This window comes from Microtus oregoni, unplaced genomic scaffold (assembly GCF_018167655.1).
Source record: "Microtus oregoni isolate MIOR12 unplaced genomic scaffold, Mior012 000046F_ref0000063, whole genome shotgun sequence".
In the NCBI taxonomy this organism is placed as follows: Eukaryota; Metazoa; Chordata; class Mammalia; order Rodentia; family Cricetidae; genus Microtus; species Microtus oregoni.
Genome location: NW_024543220.1, coordinates 2,461,068 through 2,480,546, shown reverse-complemented (window position 1 = coordinate 2,480,546; position 19,479 = coordinate 2,461,068). Strand labels below are relative to the sequence as shown.

Below are 19,479 nucleotides of genomic sequence, written 5' to 3'. Positions count from 1 at the left end.
AGTTATCTCTGTAGCTCATACATTAGATGCTGTTATGATTCCTACCTCTGAAGTTGGGAAGCCAATGCAATAACTCTCCTGAATCAGCCTTCTCACCTAGCCAGCAAAGATCATCAACCCTGATCCCTTTGACTTTAGAGAGAGTGCTGATCTCTGTTTCAACCTGGTTCCACATCTCAGAGCGATAATAGTCGGTTATAATGACCTGATGAGCCAGAGGCTCATTCCCAAATCTAAGGGATCAGTTTGTGCTTTTATACTGGTTGAGAACTTGTCTATAAAAAGAGCCTCTAAAGAAGAAAACATAAATCAGATATGCTACTACAAAATGTCCCTGGATATCCTTCCCTATTGGCCCAACCACAGATTTTTGCAATAGAGGGGAGCGAAGATTTGGGGAGGAATGAGCGGGAACAGGAGCAGAGGCTACCTGCCTGCCTCTGTGAGAACACTTGCCTCATCCAGAACAGGAGTGATGAGGAGTCCTGGTCCCCACAGAAATTGCTGGTGTATACCCCAAGTATTGCTGTCCTCATAGAACCTAGAGAGCAAAGAGATAGGTCAGAGAGAAGTAGACCTGTACTCCTGGAATCTCTCCCAAGTCCAACCAAAGCATACAGGCCGTCTGGAAAACACCCAGTCGTTGTGGGATACCTACTCTACCCCACCTCCTTCCAGCTCGTGTAGATCTGTGTTCCCACCACATGGAGCTTTCTGCTCTTCCCCCAGGTGACAGAGAAGTTTCTATTTCGGTATCTATGCTAGGCTGACTTTACTGTTGTTTGTTGTATCTCCCTTTGGAAGATAAATAAAATAACCTACGAATTTTATTACTTTAACTTATTGTCAAGGAAGATCTGGGGCGGGTCCTAGTGACACAATGCCAGCAATCTCAGATATGTGGATATCAGAAAAATCGTCATTTCATGTCCTGCCTGAGCTCCAAGGAAAGCTCCAGGCCCACTCAAGAGAGTTAACAGATCCTGTCTTAAAATAAAATGTGCTGGCACACGCCTATAATCCCAGCACTTGGGCAGTGAGAGGAGAACCTCTGTGAGTTCAAGGCCCGCCTAGTCTACAAAGCAGGTTCCAACACAGCCAGGGCTACACAGAGGAAACCCTGTCATGAAAGAACCAAAAATTGTGTTCAAAAGGATTGGATATAAGGCTTAGTGGTAGAGAACTTGTGAACCATGTGCAAAGCTTGAGGCTCACTTCTCAGTCTCAGCCTGTCCCACAGCACAGCAAAAGGAAAGAACCGCACCAGATCAAAACCATACCAGAAAACTTAAAATGTTTAAGTTTTCCTACTTTAGAATATCTGCTTTTAAATAAGTGATTCCAGGAGGTGAAATTTTTACCCCGGAAGTGATTATGAGTGCATATACATGTCTAAAGTTCTCGTCAGCCATACATGAGAGTCAGCAACATCTTAACAAGCAAAGGTTCCCAAGAAACTGCATCCTGAGCTACATCAGAGTTGCCAAGTGGCTGGCAAATAAGAGGAATGGGGTTTTAAGGATCACTTATGAGATTCTTGCTTGTTTTTAAAGTGTAGACACATCCCTAGAGAATAAACAGAGTCCTAGCATCATAGTACATATACATAGTACAGAGAAAACATCAAAGCCTTATCAGATGCTTAAAATTAAGCTAAAGAGAAGGGAGGGGTAGGTAAGTGGTAGATTCCTTGCCCAGTATATAGAAAGCCTTGCGGTTGTTCTACAACACACACATGTGTGCACACACACCTGAAAACCTTGCTTGGATGGCCTTATATTTTACTCTGCTATTATCTGCTATTAGTCAACATCACCAAGTTTGCATTAACAGAACGTTGGGAGGACTTACTCATGCACAAGGGGCCTAGCCACGGTCTCTCCCCGGCTGTGCGCACGGTAGAAAAGAGTGTACAGGTAAGGCAGCAGAGTGTATCGGATGTTAAGGTAGTGCCTAGATGAAGTCAACAGCAAGGAATTGTCTCCAAAAGAGGCAGGATCCTGGTCCTAAAAGGAAAGAAAGGTTTGCAGTTGTGGGTTCACTATGGAATAGCAGTGCATACCCAGGATGACCTCAGATGTCTTGCAGCATAGCCCGAGGTTTCATGAGACATGATCTAGGGCCTTGGATGTCCATGGCCTCAGAGTAGAACAGCTGGAGGGTAAAATCATGACATCAAGCAAGTTGCCATGCAACTTACAACTTAGCCTGCCTCGTTCATGCGTTAGAATGGCCCCATTGAGAGGTTATCTTACATAATTTTGAAATGTTTCCCCATCTTTGTTCTCATTACAAAAAAAAAAAAAAAAAAACAAGTAAAGCAGGTAGTTTTACAAACCTCACAGAGTCCCATAATTTCCATTTTTATTTTGAGATTTCTGAGATTTCCATTTTTGCTTTAGTGGTGTGGTCGTCGTCAGCTTCCCAGCATCTAACCTTCTAGTGCACAGCACTTCCCTCCCGCTGCCTTGGAAAGGGGAGACTTCCAGCTTGGTGCTGCTGTGTGACCCCTGGAAGTATTCTAGATAGCATGGAATCTATCTGCCCTTCTCAATTAGGGATTTTTTAAGTCATGTTTGCTAGGTAACCCAGGCAAGTATCCTGATCCTCCTGCTTGTGCCTCCCCAAAAGCTGTGTGACCACATCCAGGTAGAATCTTGAATTCTAAACTGTTTACTTAAATAACGAGCTGTGCATCCTAATCAGGCTGACTCTTACTGTTATTTAAACATCCAGAATCTGAATCCAAGGAAGCCATCCACAAAAATGAGTAATATATATATATATATATATATACATATATGTTATATATATGTATATGTGTGTGTGTATATAAATAATATAACAATGACAACAATAAGGGAGAGACTGAGACACTGAGACATTTTATGATCAATAGGTCATTCACTGTTAATGGCAAGTGGGTCCCAAATCAGCATACATGAAGTATATTATGAAGCTGTCTCAGTAGATTTTATGACAGGGATACAAACAGATCCAGTCCTAATGCACGTCCAGTGGACTTTGATCATACTTCCCAGTTGACTTACCTTATAGCCTTGGCCGTTGTGATTCCGGGAAAATGGATAAAACGCTCCCAGCTGCATCCAGCGCCTGCAGAGCTCCTCAGAGGTGTCCTCGGCGAAGCCACATATATCGGCCCCTACCTGTAATACGTGAACAGCGTGTTTATCAGACTTCTTCAACTGGAACCTTCCTAATTGAACCTTGTTCACATCTTTTACCCAGAAGACTAACGTGGCCTGGTCAAATCAGCAGAGAGCCTGTGTCCACACTGCTAGATGGCTCCTTTCCTGCCATAACCTCTTCATCTTGTTAAACTGAACACTGTAACGTTTTATGGACAGTAGCTGGCAATTCCAATAATATTATACTACATGTGTTTCTAAAACCCACTCTGATCGTGCCACTCACTTCACCAAACTCCCACAGCTTCGTCTCTAGCCCTCCTACCAGCCCTTGAAACCTGGTTCCGATCTACCCTTCCAGACAACCTCCCGCTCCAGTTTCACCCCGATCTTAGGGGCCCATCTGTCACCCTCTTTGTGCTCCTTTTGCTTGTGTTTATTACGTGGTCTTAAAATGAGCTTCTCCCCTCATTAGCCAGTTTACACAGTTCAACTTAAGCACCATCGTTCCTAAATATGGAGGCTTTTGATTTATTTTTACCTGACTCTCTCTGTCTCTTATACTCATATCAAATTAATAAAGATTTTTTTCTCAGAATCTGTCCTAATGATTAACATGTACAGCTCTATGGATGTTTATCCAAATAATCATTGCCATAATTATTTGTTTACTTTTACATCTCCGTATTTTGTTCTGTGTGCCATTCTGCTTAACTTAGCACCTTGAACACAGGAAGAGCTCAGTGAATGTGCCTATTGAATTTGACTAAGTAATGCAAAGCCCATCTAGTGATACAGGGCTATTTCTTCACCTGGGAACTAGCTCCATAGATGTGTTCTACGTATGCATGCATGGGAACTAGCTACTTAGGTGCACTCCATGCATGTATGCATCTGACATAGACTGGAGGATCGGTGCAGTCTTGTACATTAGGCATTAAGAATATTTCAGAAGCTATCAGGGTTGCACTTTCTATTCCCATCCGGCCATTCAGACAGTGATGTTATGGTATCAGAGCCACAGTGATGGTGATGAAGGATGGACATAAAGCTTAAGCCACGGCAGGATTTATAGTATGAAAACTTATCAGCAGGAAGCTTCATGGGGACTGAGAGTCATATGAGAGTTTGGGACAAAGACTCACCATTGGGATACCGAAAAGGCTGAACTCAAGCATGCCTGGAATGGACCACTGAAGGTCCTTCCAGGTGGCAGTATTGTCTCCTAACCAGTGGGCTGCAAACTTGCCAGACCCCGCAAAGGTAGACCGCGTGAGGATGAAGCTTCTCTTGTCTGGGAACACTGTCTTCACAGCTCTAGGAAGGGATGGATATCGAGAAATCAGTGGGGAGCTCAGCTAGTCTCATAATAACAATACCAAGAATATGAAACACAAACGCCTCATCCCTCTCCACTCCTTTTCTCCAAAATGGGTTAGAGGTGCTGTTTAGAAGCAGTTTGGACCGCGACACTCATTCATGTTTTGCTTAGCTTGGTTTATATACATATCATTAGCCTCTTAATTTCCAACAACTTCAAAAGCAGCCTTGGAAAGGTTGAAAACTAGAGGTGTAAGAATTTTATAAAAATAAAAGAGCGAAACTTATCAGAAGTCAGGGTATATTAGTCATTCCCTCAGGAACTCAGAGACAAAACCAAAGTGGACTTCACAGTGCTACTTTTGAAAGTTTTATGCAGAAAAAGATGTGGGTAATAATTTCACAAGAAAAATGCTTTAACATTAAATATAAATGTGTGTACTTTTGAAATTAACTACATTAAATAATTTTAAGTTAAAGGTCTGCATGTGAACACATAAGTAATAAAAAATTAATAAACCTGAAGGGCTGGATTTGTAGTTCAATGGTAGAGCACTTGCCTAGCAGGTAAAGTCCTGGGTTCATCTCCTTCACTGAAGAAACATTTACTGTGGAACTTTCCCATTTCTTTCAAAATGACTAAAATTATACCTGCTACTTTGCTAATCAGTGAATGTGTTCTTGGGCTAGTTTCTTGATGTCACTGTTCCAGAAAGAACATATTATCACTACATTTTCATCATTATAGAATTTAATTTCAGGCAAAGGTGAGGTAGAAGGCTTTTGGGTGTAACCTAAAACCCTACTGTGCATGAATGTGTACAAGCTACTTAGCCCTCTATATCCTTTATTTTTACACTCTATAGAAAGATAAAATGTATAAGGAGAAGGGCCTTTTAGATATTTTTCTTGGATACATTTCTTAACAGTTTTCTTTCATTTTTCTATTCATTCGTTTGTTATTTCATTTTTATATATTCTGCAAATACTTACTAGATTTCTTATTCTCTACATACCAGTTTCTTAATTCACTCAGTAATGATGATCATATTTTTTAAATATTTGTGTCAGCTTTAAGTGTATGTATGTGTGTACCTGTACACATTGGGTGTGTGCACATTAAGTGCAGGTGCTAGAGAGGACCAGAAGAGGGCGTCAGACTCCCTGGAACTATAGTTACAGGCAGTTGTGAGTCACCCAACATGGGTGCAGGGAACCAAATTCAGGTCCTCGAGGACAGCAGTACACGTTCTTAACATCTAAGCCATCTGCCCAGGACCTCCCTCCCCCAAGTTTACTTTTTATTTCAACTTTTCACAAATACTGCATGTGAGTTGCTAGGCTACTTTCAGATCCATAATTTTATGACATATGAGTTTATAGTAATAATGGACTCACTCTGCTGTGGCAATGGCCATGGAGTAGCCGTACAGATTGTGGACATCATAGTGCTTGCCCCAGTGCTGAATTGCGTCCATACAGAGAGTCATAGAAAACAACTTCCCATCCAGGATCTCTGCAATAACAACAACAAATCACCCACCAGAGAAAACCTTACATGCCAATTTCTTACTTCCGAACATCCATGCAACCTGCAAAGATGGCTGCACTGTAGCCATCCTGAAAACAAAACAAACATGCTGTGTTCTTTTGGCCAGAAGACCATCCAGTTGATACAGTTTTTCTGATACAAAAAATACGTTGTGTCACCCACACACTCCTGATTCTCAGAGGCAGAGTAGGCTCTAGTTCAGCTAAAATTTTAATCAGAATTTTCCAAAGCAATTGGCTCAAACTACAAAACATTGAATTAAAGTGTAATTGAACTTCTGACTCCTTTTTCTCTTGATCATATATTGCAAAGAGTGATTTCTAGTCATATATTCTCTGCTCCTATTGTACCACTGTGGTTCCCACAGAAATGAACTGTGTATTCTATTTATTAAAATAATTTCTTGGTAATTTATTTACTTCTGAACTATTTTTAAATTCATTCTACATGTTAATGCCAGATTAATACTTCTAAAACCAGTTGACAGTCCCACAACCTTCTATCAAAGCTATAAATAGCTTCTATCACAGAAAGAATTAAGTGATGACTGTTTGGCCTCTCATCAAATCTCTTCAACATTTGATTCTGACCTACATCTGCCTCAAGTCCCTAGTTTGCCCTCAGACTGAAGTGACCATGAGTGTTATAATTTTAGGAGTTTTATTCCTTTCTTTTTTTTCAGTTTTTTAATATGGCAGATTACATTGACAGATTTTTGTACGTTGAATCACCCCCTGTATCTCTGAGATGAAGCTGATTCGATCATGGTGGATGATTTTTCTGATGTGTTCTTGGATTCGGTTTGCCAGTATTTTATTGAGTATTTTTGCATCAATGTTCATGAGTGAGATTGGTCTGTAATTCTCTTTCTTAGTAATGTCTTTCTGTGGTTTGGGTATCAGGGTAATTGTAGCCTCATAAAAAGTGTTTGGTAATGTTTCTTCTTCTTTGACTGTGTGGAACCATTTAAAGAGTATTGGTATTAGTTCTTTGAGAATCTTGTAGAATTCTGCACTGAAAACATCTGGCCCTGGCCTTTTTTTTTCTGTTTCTTTAGCAGTTATAGGTCTATTTAATTTGTTTATCTGGTCTTGATTTAATTTCAGTAAGTAATATTTATCCAGAAAATTGGCCATTTCCTTTAAATTTTCCAATTTGTGGAGTACAGGCTTTCAAAACATGACCTAACAATTCTCTGGATTTCCTCTGTGTCTGTTGTTATGTCCCCCTTTTTATTTCTGATTTTGTTAATTTGGATATTCTCTCTTTGTCTTTTTGTTAGTCTGGGTAAAAGTTTGTCTATTTTATTGATTTTCTCAAAAAAAAAACAACTCTTTGTCTCATTGATTCTTTGTATTGTTTTCTTTGTTTCTATTTTGTTGATTTCAGTTCTCAATTTAATTGTTTCCTGCTATCTAGTCCTTCTGGATGAGTTTGCTTCTTTTTGTTCTAGAGTTTTCAGTTGTTCTGTTAACTCACTAGTGTGGAATTTTTTTCAGCTTCTTTATGTAGGCATTTAGTGACATGAACTTTCTCTTAACACTACTTTCATTATGTCCCATAATATTGGGTATGTTTTATTGAATTTTAGTAAGTCTTTAATTTCTTCCTTTATTTCTTCTTTGACCCATTGATTATTCAGGTGAGCATTGTTTAATTTCCATGTGTTTATGGGCTTTCTGAAATTAGTGTTGCTGTTGAATTCTAACTTTAATCCATGGTGATCTGATAAGATACATGGGGTTATGATGTGGGATTCGCCTCTGTATGCTGTGGTTACCATTAATGACTAAAGAAACTGCTTTGTACCTATAGCAGGGCAGAATGAGCTATGTAAGGAAAACTAAACTGAATACTGGGAGGAAGAAGGCGGAGTCAGGGAGAAGTCATGGAGCCACCAAAGACAGACACAACCTCATGGTGATGCACAGATTAATGGATATAGGTTAAATTAAGATGTAAGAGTTAACCAATATAAGAACACTGGTTGCTCTACCGGAGGTCCTGAGTTCAATTCCCAGCAACCACATGGTGGCTCACCACCATCCGTAATGAGATCTGGTGCCCTCTTCTGGCCTGCAAGCAAACATCCAGACAGAATGCTGTGTACATTATAAATAAATAAATCTTTAAAGAGAGAGAGAGAGAGAGCCAATAAAAAGCTAGAGTTAATGGGCCAAACAGTGATTTAAATAATATGGTTTCTGTGTGATTATTTCAGGACTGAGCTGCCAGGCAGCCAGGCACCCACATGGCCAACTAAAATCCACTTAAAAACCTGAGAGAGCTTGAAAAGGAATTTTAGACACAAAAATATGCAGTTTAACACAGCTTCTTACTGTCTGTTGGCAGGGTACCACAGTTCCTTTAAGAGAGGTTTTCCTGCTTCAGCAATAGCAGAAAAAAAGCCACATTTTCAAAAAAGGCAGCTTCCTGGGCCATGCTGCCAGCATGAACTCTGGCTCTTTCAGGAGACCAAGTATTTAAATGGGGTTTGTAAGCAGCATGTTACAAACTACTTAATGGCTCAATATAGACCCACTGCATACTTGTAACTGAGGTGGTGTGCATGGCTCAGAGGCAGGGAATGGACCTCCTTCACCATGTTGGACTGGGCAGAGCAAGCAGACAGTGTATACCCTAGCAATTTCTGCAGCTTAGATTCTTCTGGTAAGAAAATAATTACATATATATAATAAAGACAAAGACAGATAAAAAAATCTGTAAATGAGACACAGTGTGTTTTAAGAAATGTATATAGGCTTGGGAGAGAGAGAAGAAACAGAATATAGAGAGTTATAAAAAGAAGTAAATGGTTTATAAAAAAAATAAAACAACGTCTTTAAAAAGACAGATAACAGACAACCATAGATTAAAAGGAGTAAAGAAAAATAAGTCACGTAAAGATGCAAAATTGAAAGAGTCTGGATTATGAATATTATTGTGTTTTCTTTGAATTTTTTGACTGTGAAGGAGCTAAGTAACCAACTTATATACTTTAAAGATATCTTGACTTCAGAATTTGAGTCTAAGGATCTATTACTTGGGAAAAGAGGTTCTTTTGTTTCCACAGAGGATGAGAACCTATGGAATACTTCCAGACTAATGTGGTTTTATGGACCAAGACCCCCTGAAAGGTCATCTTGAACACCCCTCAAAAATTATTTTGCCCAATAAACAGTAGGAAGCAGAATGGAGAGAACTATACCCATATCCCTAAATGTTTGTTTATAAATGTTTGTTTACATTTAAAGGGGGATATGCAATAGAGATTTGCATTGGTATGGATCTTGGTGTATTGATACAAATTTAAGGTCAATTTTGTTATATGTATATTTCTGCTCTTGATTAAGGTTTGTGTAACTCATTTTAAAATGTAATATATAATTACAAAATACAGGTTAATAGATAATCATATCTAATAGTCAAGCTTCTATTCATGTTAGTTAGGTTTTTTAGATATATATATATGTATATATATACATATATATATGTAGAGAGAGAGAGAGAGATTTCAATTAAATAGGCATTCTTCAAACCTTTCAAAGACCTAGAGAATATGGTATTTAAATGTTCTAGGAATTTAGGACTTTTCGTAACAATGAGACACATCTGCTCATGGCAGCACCATTTATTTTAAGAGGAAGATGGTTATCAAAGAGACTCCCTATGGAGTTTGCTAGCCATTTGGGCAAGAAACTGCTCTTGCATGGACTGCTTTATGATATGCTGTGTAAACTTGATATGAAGGACCAACAGAGAAATGACTGCTGAGGTTGCCTAAGGAAGATAGTCCTTCTGGGTTCATGATTCATGAAAGAGTCTGCCAGACATTCTGAAGGACATAGAAAAAAGTAACTGGTAAACTACCAATAAAGGTTTGGAACTGTCTGAAATTTTCTACTTCATAGAAAAGTCTGCCAGATACTTTGGGCCTATAGGCTGAAGATGGATGCCCCAACGGTACAGAAGAACCTTGGGAGACTGCCTGGGCAGCGAGATGTCTCTGTCAATTCTAGAGTTTTAGAAGTTGCTTACAATGCACTTCCTGTTTACTTAGGTAACATTATATCCTTCTGGAGTCTTTGATAGAGTTGAAGAATTTATAGTTATAGTTTTCCTTAGTTATGATAAAATATAAAGTATATATATATATATTAACTGTAATTATTGCTTGATAACTGTTTTTGTTATATATAATATTTCTATTTAAAAGTTAAAACTTTCCTTTTTATTTAAACAGAAAAGGACAGGTGATATGGTATTCCCCTCTGTATGTTGTGATTACAATTAATGAATAAAGAAACTGCTTTAGAGCTATAGCAGGGCAATACTTAGCTAGATGAGGAAAAATAAACTCGCTGGGAGCTTACTGGGAGAAAGAATGCGGAGTCAGGGAGAAACCATGGAGCAACCAGAGACAGACATGCTGAAACTTTGCTGGTAGGCCACAACCTTGTGGTGATACACAGATTAATGGATATAGGTTAAATTAATATGTAAGAGTTAGCCAATAAGAAGATAGAGCTAATGGGCCAAGCAGTGATTTAAATAACATGGTTTCTTTGTGATTATTTCAGGTCTGAGCTGCCAGACAGCCAGGAAACAAACAAGTGGCCTGTTACAATAGGGTTATTCCAATTTTTTTTTGGTATCTGTTGAGGTTTGCTTTGTTACCTAGTATGTGGTCAATTTTTGAGAAAGTCCCATGAGGTGCTGAGAAGGTTTATTCTTTTATGTTTGGACAGAATATTCTATAGATATCTGTTGAGTCCATTGGAGTCATAACATGTTAGTGCCCTCATTTCTCTGTTAAGTTTCTGTCTGACAGACCTGTCCAGTGATGAGAGTGGGGTGTTGAAGTCTCCCACTATTAGTATATGGGGTTTAATGTATGATTTAAGGTTTAGTAGTCTTTCTTTTACATATGATGGTGTCCTTGTATTTGGGGCATAGATGTTCAGTATTGAGATTTCCTATTGATGGATATTTCCTGTGACTATTTGAAAAGTCCTTTTTTGTCTCTGTTGATTGATTTTGTTGGAAGTCTATTTTGTAGGATCGCTACATCAGCTTGTTTCTTAGGTCTATTAATTGGAAATGTTTTTCCCAACCTTTTACTCTGAGGTGATGTTTGTCTTTGAGGTCGAGGTGTTTTTCTCATATGCAGCAGGATGGATTCTGTTTTCATATCCCATCTGTTAGCCTGTGTCTTTTTACAGGTGAATTGAGTTCATTTATACTAAGGGATATTAATGGCCAGTGATTGCTAGTTCCTGTTATTTTAGTTTTAAAAATATGTAACGGTTCACAAATTTGCATGTCATCCTTGCAGAGGGGCCATGCTGATCTTCTCTGTAGAGTTCCAATTTTAGTTTATGTATTGCCAAAGCAAGTACTCAAACAACAATTAATACTGTGGTTCCATAACCATATCCTCAGAGCTTGAGGTTCATTTGACTATGTGGCTTATGCTCTTCCTTCAAGTTGTGGTCATTACCAGATGTATGCCTCACTTGAAGGCCAAGACTACCCATCTTCTCTCTCTTGTAAGCTCTAGCCTATGAGCTTCACCTAGAAAGTGACACTTGCTAATCACTAACCTCTAGACTCTACACATCATGTATGTTTTGGAATTTCCCCCACAAGAGCATTGACTGGTCATAGAAGAACTAGATTACCCATTGGGAACTTATGACTCTTCAGAGAACCGTGAACAGTGTATTGAGTTTCTTTCCTAGTTTTCTTTATGTAGTGTCCACATTCCTTTCCCTGTGAACATTATGCGTAGACTCACTTGTCCAATGGTTCAGAAATATCCTTGTAAATTTAAAATGTCACATACACCTTGCCACATCAATCAGGTTAACCATAATGACTTACTTGGTGTGAATGGGGGATAATTGAGGTTGTTTATGGCACATCCTGACAAGGAACCATCAACAAAGTTGGCGACCTCATTCATATCCTGCCAGACAGAGCAAAATCTATTAGGCAGAGTAGCATGCCATGTTTTCATAATGGTGGTATTTTTTGTTTCTTAGAATCAGATAAATTTTTCCACATATTTCTTTTAAAGAATGGATATGGTAGAAATAGATGTTCCTCTCTTTTCTACTCACTACAAATTTCACAGAGTAAGTTCTTAGAAATGCTTCAAAATGATGTGTGTCTATAATCACTAAAGTAAACAATTCCCAGATACATTATCAAAAATGTTCTGTTTTATTGCTGTCATATATTTAACCTATAGTTTTATGTGCCTAAATATTACCTACATATAGGCACCTATAAAAATATACATGAATAGATAGTGAAGAGAGACTATCATGTGCCAGGGCTGTAAACTTGAAGGTCTGGAAGGGGAAATAGCAAAACTTGCTATTGAAGACATCTTTTGTTGCTATCATTTTACAGAATTTTTGCTGTCATTCTTTTAGCTGATTGTATTATTTGAATTTTCTACAGTTCTTTTATAAATAGAAAATTTTCTACTGTAAGTCTAAATTTTATTTAAAGGCATCTGAGTTACATTCATATTCATTTGATGTTTTATGAGACATTGCTCCTTAATACAGCCAGAAGGTATTTTATACCTGGGCATCTTGGTTCTGATGAATCTGTCATCATGCCTAAATAAAAAAGCCTCAAACTGACAATTGAACAATCTGTGTACTTTATAACAATATAAGTAATATGTGACACTTGTCTTTATTTCCTTTCTCTACTCTATGGTTCAAAGACATAGTCAGAGACATACACTGTGAATGTCTGTATAAGTAAAAGTGTTACCACTCACAATCCAAATTCCATCAAACTTCACTTCATTGTGGAAAAGCCCAATTTCACTTGCCCACCACACAGCACAGTTGGGATTGGTGTAATCAGGAAACACAGTTGTTCCAGGCCAGACCTGTGGGGGGACAAAAAGTAAGGGAATGTAGAATAAACAAAGAACTTTATGTAGAAATTCCTAATATGATCGTCGAGACAGAGGAAGAAGGCACAAATCTTCTCAGTGGAGAGTAAATCACTTGGAATATGGAGACTTGATTACTCTCAATGGAAATGAAAAGCCACCTGAGAAAATTAATCTTAAAAATGTTGATTGACTATTTAAATGAATTGCCAATCTTCAATTCTGGTTCACATTTACATGTTGCTTCTTCTACTAAAGTCTGAAAATGGAGATACATTTTTTACAAATTTAAACTGATCCATTACAATCTGTAGATTCTAACATTACTTTAACATATCTTCCTAAGATTTTCTCTATTCTTTATCTGTCCAATTCCCTCAGATACTATATACTGAAGGGTTACAGAGGATATTCAAAGTTAAACAGAAGATAATACCTTCATGAAAAGCAAGACAAGACAACGAAAGATTTTAGGGGGAAAAGTGGTAAGTATATTATTCATTGATGAGAAACTAAGTCAAGAGTGGCATGACCCATTTCAATTGTATTTCCTTAGTAGGCAATAACTAGTGCCACTTTCCAAGCAGTGCCAGTGGAGCAATCTGAGACATATTTTTGGAGTGTCATGAGGGAACAGAGTAAGGAAGTGGACACCTAGAGAGTGAGCTGCCATTTAATGGGATGTGGCTGGGAAAAGCAAACAAGAGCTGGGGTAGATGGTAGATGGTAGCATTTGGGTATGAAAAGACAAAGAAAAGTTTATCATCAGATTGCCCAATTCCTTTGAAGATGTACCAAACAACCACATGTTTATCTACACACACTCACCACCCAACCAAAGCCAGAGCCACAGCTTCTCCCTTAAATTACCTGTCCAATAATTGGGTTTACACCGTCAGAGCTATTCACCCAGATTTTCATTGTGGAACCCCTGTCATATGGGCCATAGGGATTACTTGGGGGGGAATTATTGGAAATTGCTGGATCCTAAGAAAATAGAAAATACAATGAAAAAAGTTACTTGAAGCTAAAGACTGAACCTCAATCAAGTCTCCAATAAAACATGCACATTCAAATGTAACTACTGAAGGCATTAAAATATCTTCATCTCATTGGAGGCCAAGTAGGGAGAAGGGAACAAAATAAAAAGGATGAGCAACCACCTGATTTCGGAGTTAAAAAAAAGAAGCACATACCAAAATGATAATAAGTTTCTGCCCATTATTGTGTAACTCGTTAGCAAACTCCGGGAAGCCTTTATAATTCACTGGGTCATAAGTGAAGTCCTTCCTCTGGTCCATGTAATCAATATCGGCATGTTGCACATCCTGAAAGAATAGCAGCATGCACAGTTCAGTACCTGTGAATTCCCCTGCTAAAGGGAATCACCATTATCACCTTTAGTCTTCAAGAGGAAAACCAACTCCTCTACTGGAATCCAAATGCGGTGCTATCTGTTACCAAATTCATCTTCTTCCAGAGCTATTTTGGAAAACAAATGCCCTCCTTATCTGCCTAAGGCTCAACCCTGCCCCTGCAATCAGATTAACTGCACAATTTAGGACAAACCACTGTCACCAAGAAGATAAACGGTTATGATGAAACTACTTCCCTAATTTAACTAGTTTTTTACCTGTCTGAGCCAGTTTAGATTACTTGAGCCTGAACCAGTTTTGTGCATGTGTGTGCATGCGTACCTGCATGCATCTCTCTCTCTCTCTCTCTCTCTCTCTCTCTCTCTCTCTCTCTCTCTCTCTCTGTGTGTGTGTGTGTGTGTGTGTGTGTGTGTGTGTGTTGTCCTAACTCTTCAGGATCTAGGAGTTGGGAGCTGGAATGCCTGCATTATGTGTTACCTGACACAAAACCCGAGAATCAAGTTTTTACCAAGACCTTGGAGAAGAACTCTTACAGTAGTGTTATAGTCAATCTCTGCCATGATGTTTCTAAATCCAAACAATCTAACCAAGACTAAATATAAGGTAATAAACCTACATGGAGAAGTACTAGCTAAAATCTGAGCTAAAGAGAGAACAAACTTAACTCAAAATTAAATTCTATAAAAATGTAGACACGATAAGCCTAAGAAAATAGAAGCAGCAGAATGATACACAGTCAGAAACCAGGTTGCTGCCTCATCGGTACTGCCAGTCTGCAAGGACTGCTTCCTAGTGAGAACTACAGTTCTTGGAAAACAAGGGATGGATCTGACAAACTCTCTAGTATTCTAAGTACATAAAAGTCATTCTATTACCAAAAAGGGAACGAACTCAAAGAGGAAAAGTATGGGGAAGGCAGAGGCTGTTCCTGCTCCTCTGTGGATTTCTTTTTGGAGACCTGTGTTCAAGCTTACTTACATAAGGGAGCTCTGCTGCACGGTTTCGATCCACAACTGTTTTCATCTTTTCTAGGGATTCATAATCATACCGACTGAGGTGAAAGCCAAGTGCCCAGTATGGAGGCAGAGCTGGCCGCCCGATGAGCTGAAAGAAACACGTGAAATGAAAGTCAGTAATGGTGTATGTGTACACATGGCTTACACAGGGTATCATTCTGAATTGCTCTCTGCCTTAGTTTTAAGGCAAGGTCTCACATGAACTTGGAGTTCATGAATTAGTGACTGTATAAGTGACCGAGAAGCATCCCCCAAGGATTCTCCTGTCTCTGTCTCCCAATTGTGAGATTACAGATATGCACCACTGCATCAGCCTTTTACAGAACTGCTGGGCTTCTGAATGCAACTGCTCATTCTCATGCTGCAAACCATCTTTTACCATTAGTCCATCTCACAGCACAGAACTTTTTAAAATAAAGGCTTTTTTATGCATTGGTTCAGAGCATAAAATAGATTCAGTTTTTCAGTGTATTGATTCATCAACATTATAATGTTAGTTAACTTTTATATCTCCCTTTTAGGAGTAAGGGCACACTTTGGCATCTCTGTATCTTCTTACATTTTTAGAATATAAAAACTTCATGAAGAAATTTCCCTTGAATATATGAGGTCTGTCCTATGTCTTATATGTGTCATCTCGGGTGTGTCTAGCTCACACGTATGTGTTAAATTTACATCTCTTAAATGTTTGGTGTGTAGAATTCAGTCAAAGCCATGATTTCGTATTTACCTCTATATACTCTTGGACAACTTGCTCAGGTGTGTCCCCCAAGAACACATAGAAGTCCAGAATTCCCCCAATGGTGCGGTATGTGATTGCTGGAGTAGGCTGAAGGGTAATATCTTAAAAGATTAAAATAAACAAAAACAAAAATTAGGATTTGTTCTATCGAAACAACTACAAAGTTTATAGTCATAGACACTAACTACCTGAACTTTAGTAAAGTGATTTTTAATGTCCCACATGTTGTGAACAAATTCTGACATACATGAGCGCCAAAATATGTATTTTGCAATAAACTTCAATAGCAGGAAACTGGAATATCCTGACTCTTGTGCCATAACCCAGGCTCTGTCCAAAGAATAACCAGGCTCACAAATGAATCCAGAATTAGTTAATGCAGCACAAAGCTTACTTGAGGCCTATGGCCTTGTTTCTGAAACCCCTAGTTATTCAAGATCAGAGCCCCTCAAAATAACTCAGCTGTCACATATCCATTCCATAGAAGCAACAATGAACATTAGTAGGCCTCTGTCACAAGAATGTCACATACCCCCATCTCTTCTCAGGTCCTGATACTTAATTCTCCTGTGCATGCCCATTTCACCTTGCCTGCCACTGGTGAGGGTCTGCGCATGTCCATTTCACTTTGCATGCCACTGGTGAGATTCTGTACATGCCCATTACACTTTGCCTGCTATTGGTGAAATTCTGCGCATGCCCATTTCACTTTGCCTACTACTAATAAGATGGTATAAAAGCTTCAAGTTGCAGCCTTTTAGGTACTCAACCCTGAGGACATTTGCCTGTATATTCTTTGCATATGCAAATAAACTGTCTTTTGCTTGCTGATATCTTTCTGGCAGTTTAGTTTGCAGGCCCACAAGAATTATATCTAAGAGGGCAGAAGAAAAAAAAAATCCCTCCGAACCCGTTGTTCTTATTCTATACCTCATTGTTAATGTAAATACACAGCCCAGCTAGACAGTATGAAGTACTAGCCCCAGTGAAGAAGAGTCGAGGTAAAGCAGGTCAGAGACTATATCGTAAGTGTCAAGTCCCACTGAGCTCCCATCACCCTCCTCAGCAGTTGCCTTCTAGCCTTGTTCTGTGTCTAGTGTCAGAGGGTCTCAGGGTCTTCTGAATGTGCTCAGGTCACATAAGACTAAATCACACAGAGAACCTAGGACCTTGTAGCTTTCCCAACTCATACTTGTGATTTCTTTTAAGACCACCCAAAACTGGACAGTGTGTTCTTTTTGTCTGTTCTTGGGCTATTTGTGTTCTAGAATGATCTTGGATCACCTAGATTGCTTCTCAAATCAAAACGAAAATTGTGGTGAGGGGTTAGATCTTCCTTTCTTACTTACTCTTTAAATTATTGCAAACTGATAATGTCTATAAAAGAACATGATACTATTATGAGAAGACTTATGAAGATCTTTGAATATTGAATTAATGCTTAGTCTCAATATCTATACTCATCTTGTATGAACATAAAAGACTGTGTGGACCCCATCTTTAAATAACAATGATAGAATCCAATGATAATCAATTAGGAAAGTAAGTCTCAATATCCTAGTCCCACCAGCAACCCTGGATTTTGATCCATCTCTTCTTCCCCTGTGCTGACTATACTGGAACTGCCAGTTGAGATCACTTGATGTAAAACTAAGAGCAGTTATACTCTGTGGGTAGAACCTGTCTCACAGTAGACTACAGGAAGAGTTATTCTAACTCTGTAATTACAAACAATACAAAGGAGGTCACCAGGTTCGAGAGTTGAGAGTCAGGGGAGAATCCTTTGCACACGGATCCCATGGGAAGCCAGATAGGGATGTCACAGCTGGAGAACACAGGCAGCCAGCCGTGCTTTAAACATTGTGAAAGGATTCATTCCTTTAACCATAGTGCTGTAAAGGGACTCTGATACATTCTGTGCTTGTTTGTTTAGGAATTGTCCTTGGTCCTTTACCCATGGCATTGCTGTTCATCAGAAACACCCCAAAGGAAAGTCCACTATTGTCTTCAAGGCACAGGAAGAATGTCTGCACACCATACAAGTTATGTCCATTCTATAGGAAAACAATTAAAGAACAAACATTTACAATTAAACAATCTAAACATCATGGCCAATGAAGATGCCAATGAATTTTTTATGAGTTCAACTCTCTATTTAGAAGACGATAACAAGTGAGTTTGTGCTTTCTCAAACAATGCACCAACTCTGACCGTTCATCTATGTATATGGAGATCTTGACTTTTGTTAATATCTGGAAAGATATGAATGCTGAAACTATTGTTCATAGAATCTCTCCTCTCAAAGAAGCCTGTCTGGTACTAACTTACTCTCATCTGCAAACACAAGTGCTCTATCGAGTTTGATATAAATCAGCATCCATACAGATGTCTAAGGGGTTGAAAGTCCACATCACCCCATGGTTGAAGCTCCAGATTGGGTCATGATCACCAGCTGCTTCTCATAAGCTGCTCTCTCAAAACATTTTCCATCTATCTGATGGGTATTTGGGTAGCATGTTTTTAAATGAGACAGTTTACCACAGGCTCTAGATTTCAGTGGGAAATTTATTGAGCCTTTCCTATGTTCCACTTGTTCTTCTAGACACTTTACATGTGTTGGCCATTTAGACCTCACTACCGCCTATGAGTGTATGAACTCCGCTTTAAGTTTCATGCTCCACTGACTGAACTAACATTAACTAACTGAACTAACCTGACCTTAGCCTCATTTTGTAGGTGAGGAACCAAGACCCAGAAGGGTAAAAACTTAGCCAGAATCATACATAGCCGGTAAGCAGAAGATCTCAAAAGCCAAACCAAGCAGTGTCACTTCTGAGTCTCGCTTTAAACTGCAATGTCATGTGAACCTCAAGATGAAGGTTGTGATATTAAGAGAAAAGGGACCAGAAAGCTTACCGCATTGGGAAATGTGTCCCTGGCAAACAAGGCCCAGGTCTTCCAATTCATGTCATGCTGGTACTGCTGGTGTACTTGTTCACCCAGACCATATACATTAGCGCTTGGCAGGCGGGCAGAGAACTGCAGGAACTGGTCAGAAAACACGAGGGGCCCAATACTTGAGTCAAACCTAGACACAGGAAAGCACAGAAATGAGTGAGAAGGAGAGAAGGACACAAGGCTTGGACAAGGGCTCTTCCCAGCTCACTGACTCCATAGTTCCTCTGCACATCTTCCTCTGACATTTTCCCATAGACACCAAGAGATAAAACATCACTAGGCCAGGTAGCATTGTGGTACGTACCTTACGTCTATTCCTTACACACCTTACCACAAGATCAGAGCACTGAACTTAAATCTGTTATAGACATTTAATAAGTCTTGAGTGGTGCTCATGTGATTAGACAGATGGGAGAAAGGGAAAATAATAGTGTTCAGACAGAAGGG

General features: G+C 39.0%; 1 protein-coding gene and 1 non-coding gene across 2 annotated transcripts in view; both read right to left on the bottom strand.

The window, feature by feature from the left end:
* Positions 1-19,479, bottom strand: part of Mgam (maltase-glucoamylase) — a 142,818-nt gene that overhangs the window by 106,748 nt on the left and 16,591 nt on the right. The window contains exons 7-19 of the mRNA XM_041634954.1: positions 18,991-19,162; positions 18,029-18,128; positions 16,063-16,175; positions 15,295-15,420; positions 14,137-14,268; positions 13,811-13,927; positions 12,821-12,934; positions 11,905-11,989; positions 5,868-5,985; positions 4,295-4,466; positions 3,051-3,167; positions 1,852-2,006; positions 457-541 (exon numbers count right to left, since the gene is read on the bottom strand). Coding sequence (XP_041490888.1) covers positions 457-541; positions 1,852-2,006; positions 3,051-3,167; positions 4,295-4,466; positions 5,868-5,985; positions 11,905-11,989; positions 12,821-12,934; positions 13,811-13,927; positions 14,137-14,268; positions 15,295-15,420; positions 16,063-16,175; positions 18,029-18,128; positions 18,991-19,162 — 1,606 coding nt within the window. The remainder of the gene's footprint in view (positions 1-456; positions 542-1,851; positions 2,007-3,050; positions 3,168-4,294; positions 4,467-5,867; positions 5,986-11,904; positions 11,990-12,820; positions 12,935-13,810; positions 13,928-14,136; positions 14,269-15,294; positions 15,421-16,062; positions 16,176-18,028; positions 18,129-18,990; positions 19,163-19,479) is intronic.
* On the bottom strand, positions 11,314-11,420 carry LOC121435743. Its single transcript, XR_005972602.1, has one exon. It is a non-coding gene; the product is annotated as a U6 spliceosomal RNA (small nuclear RNA).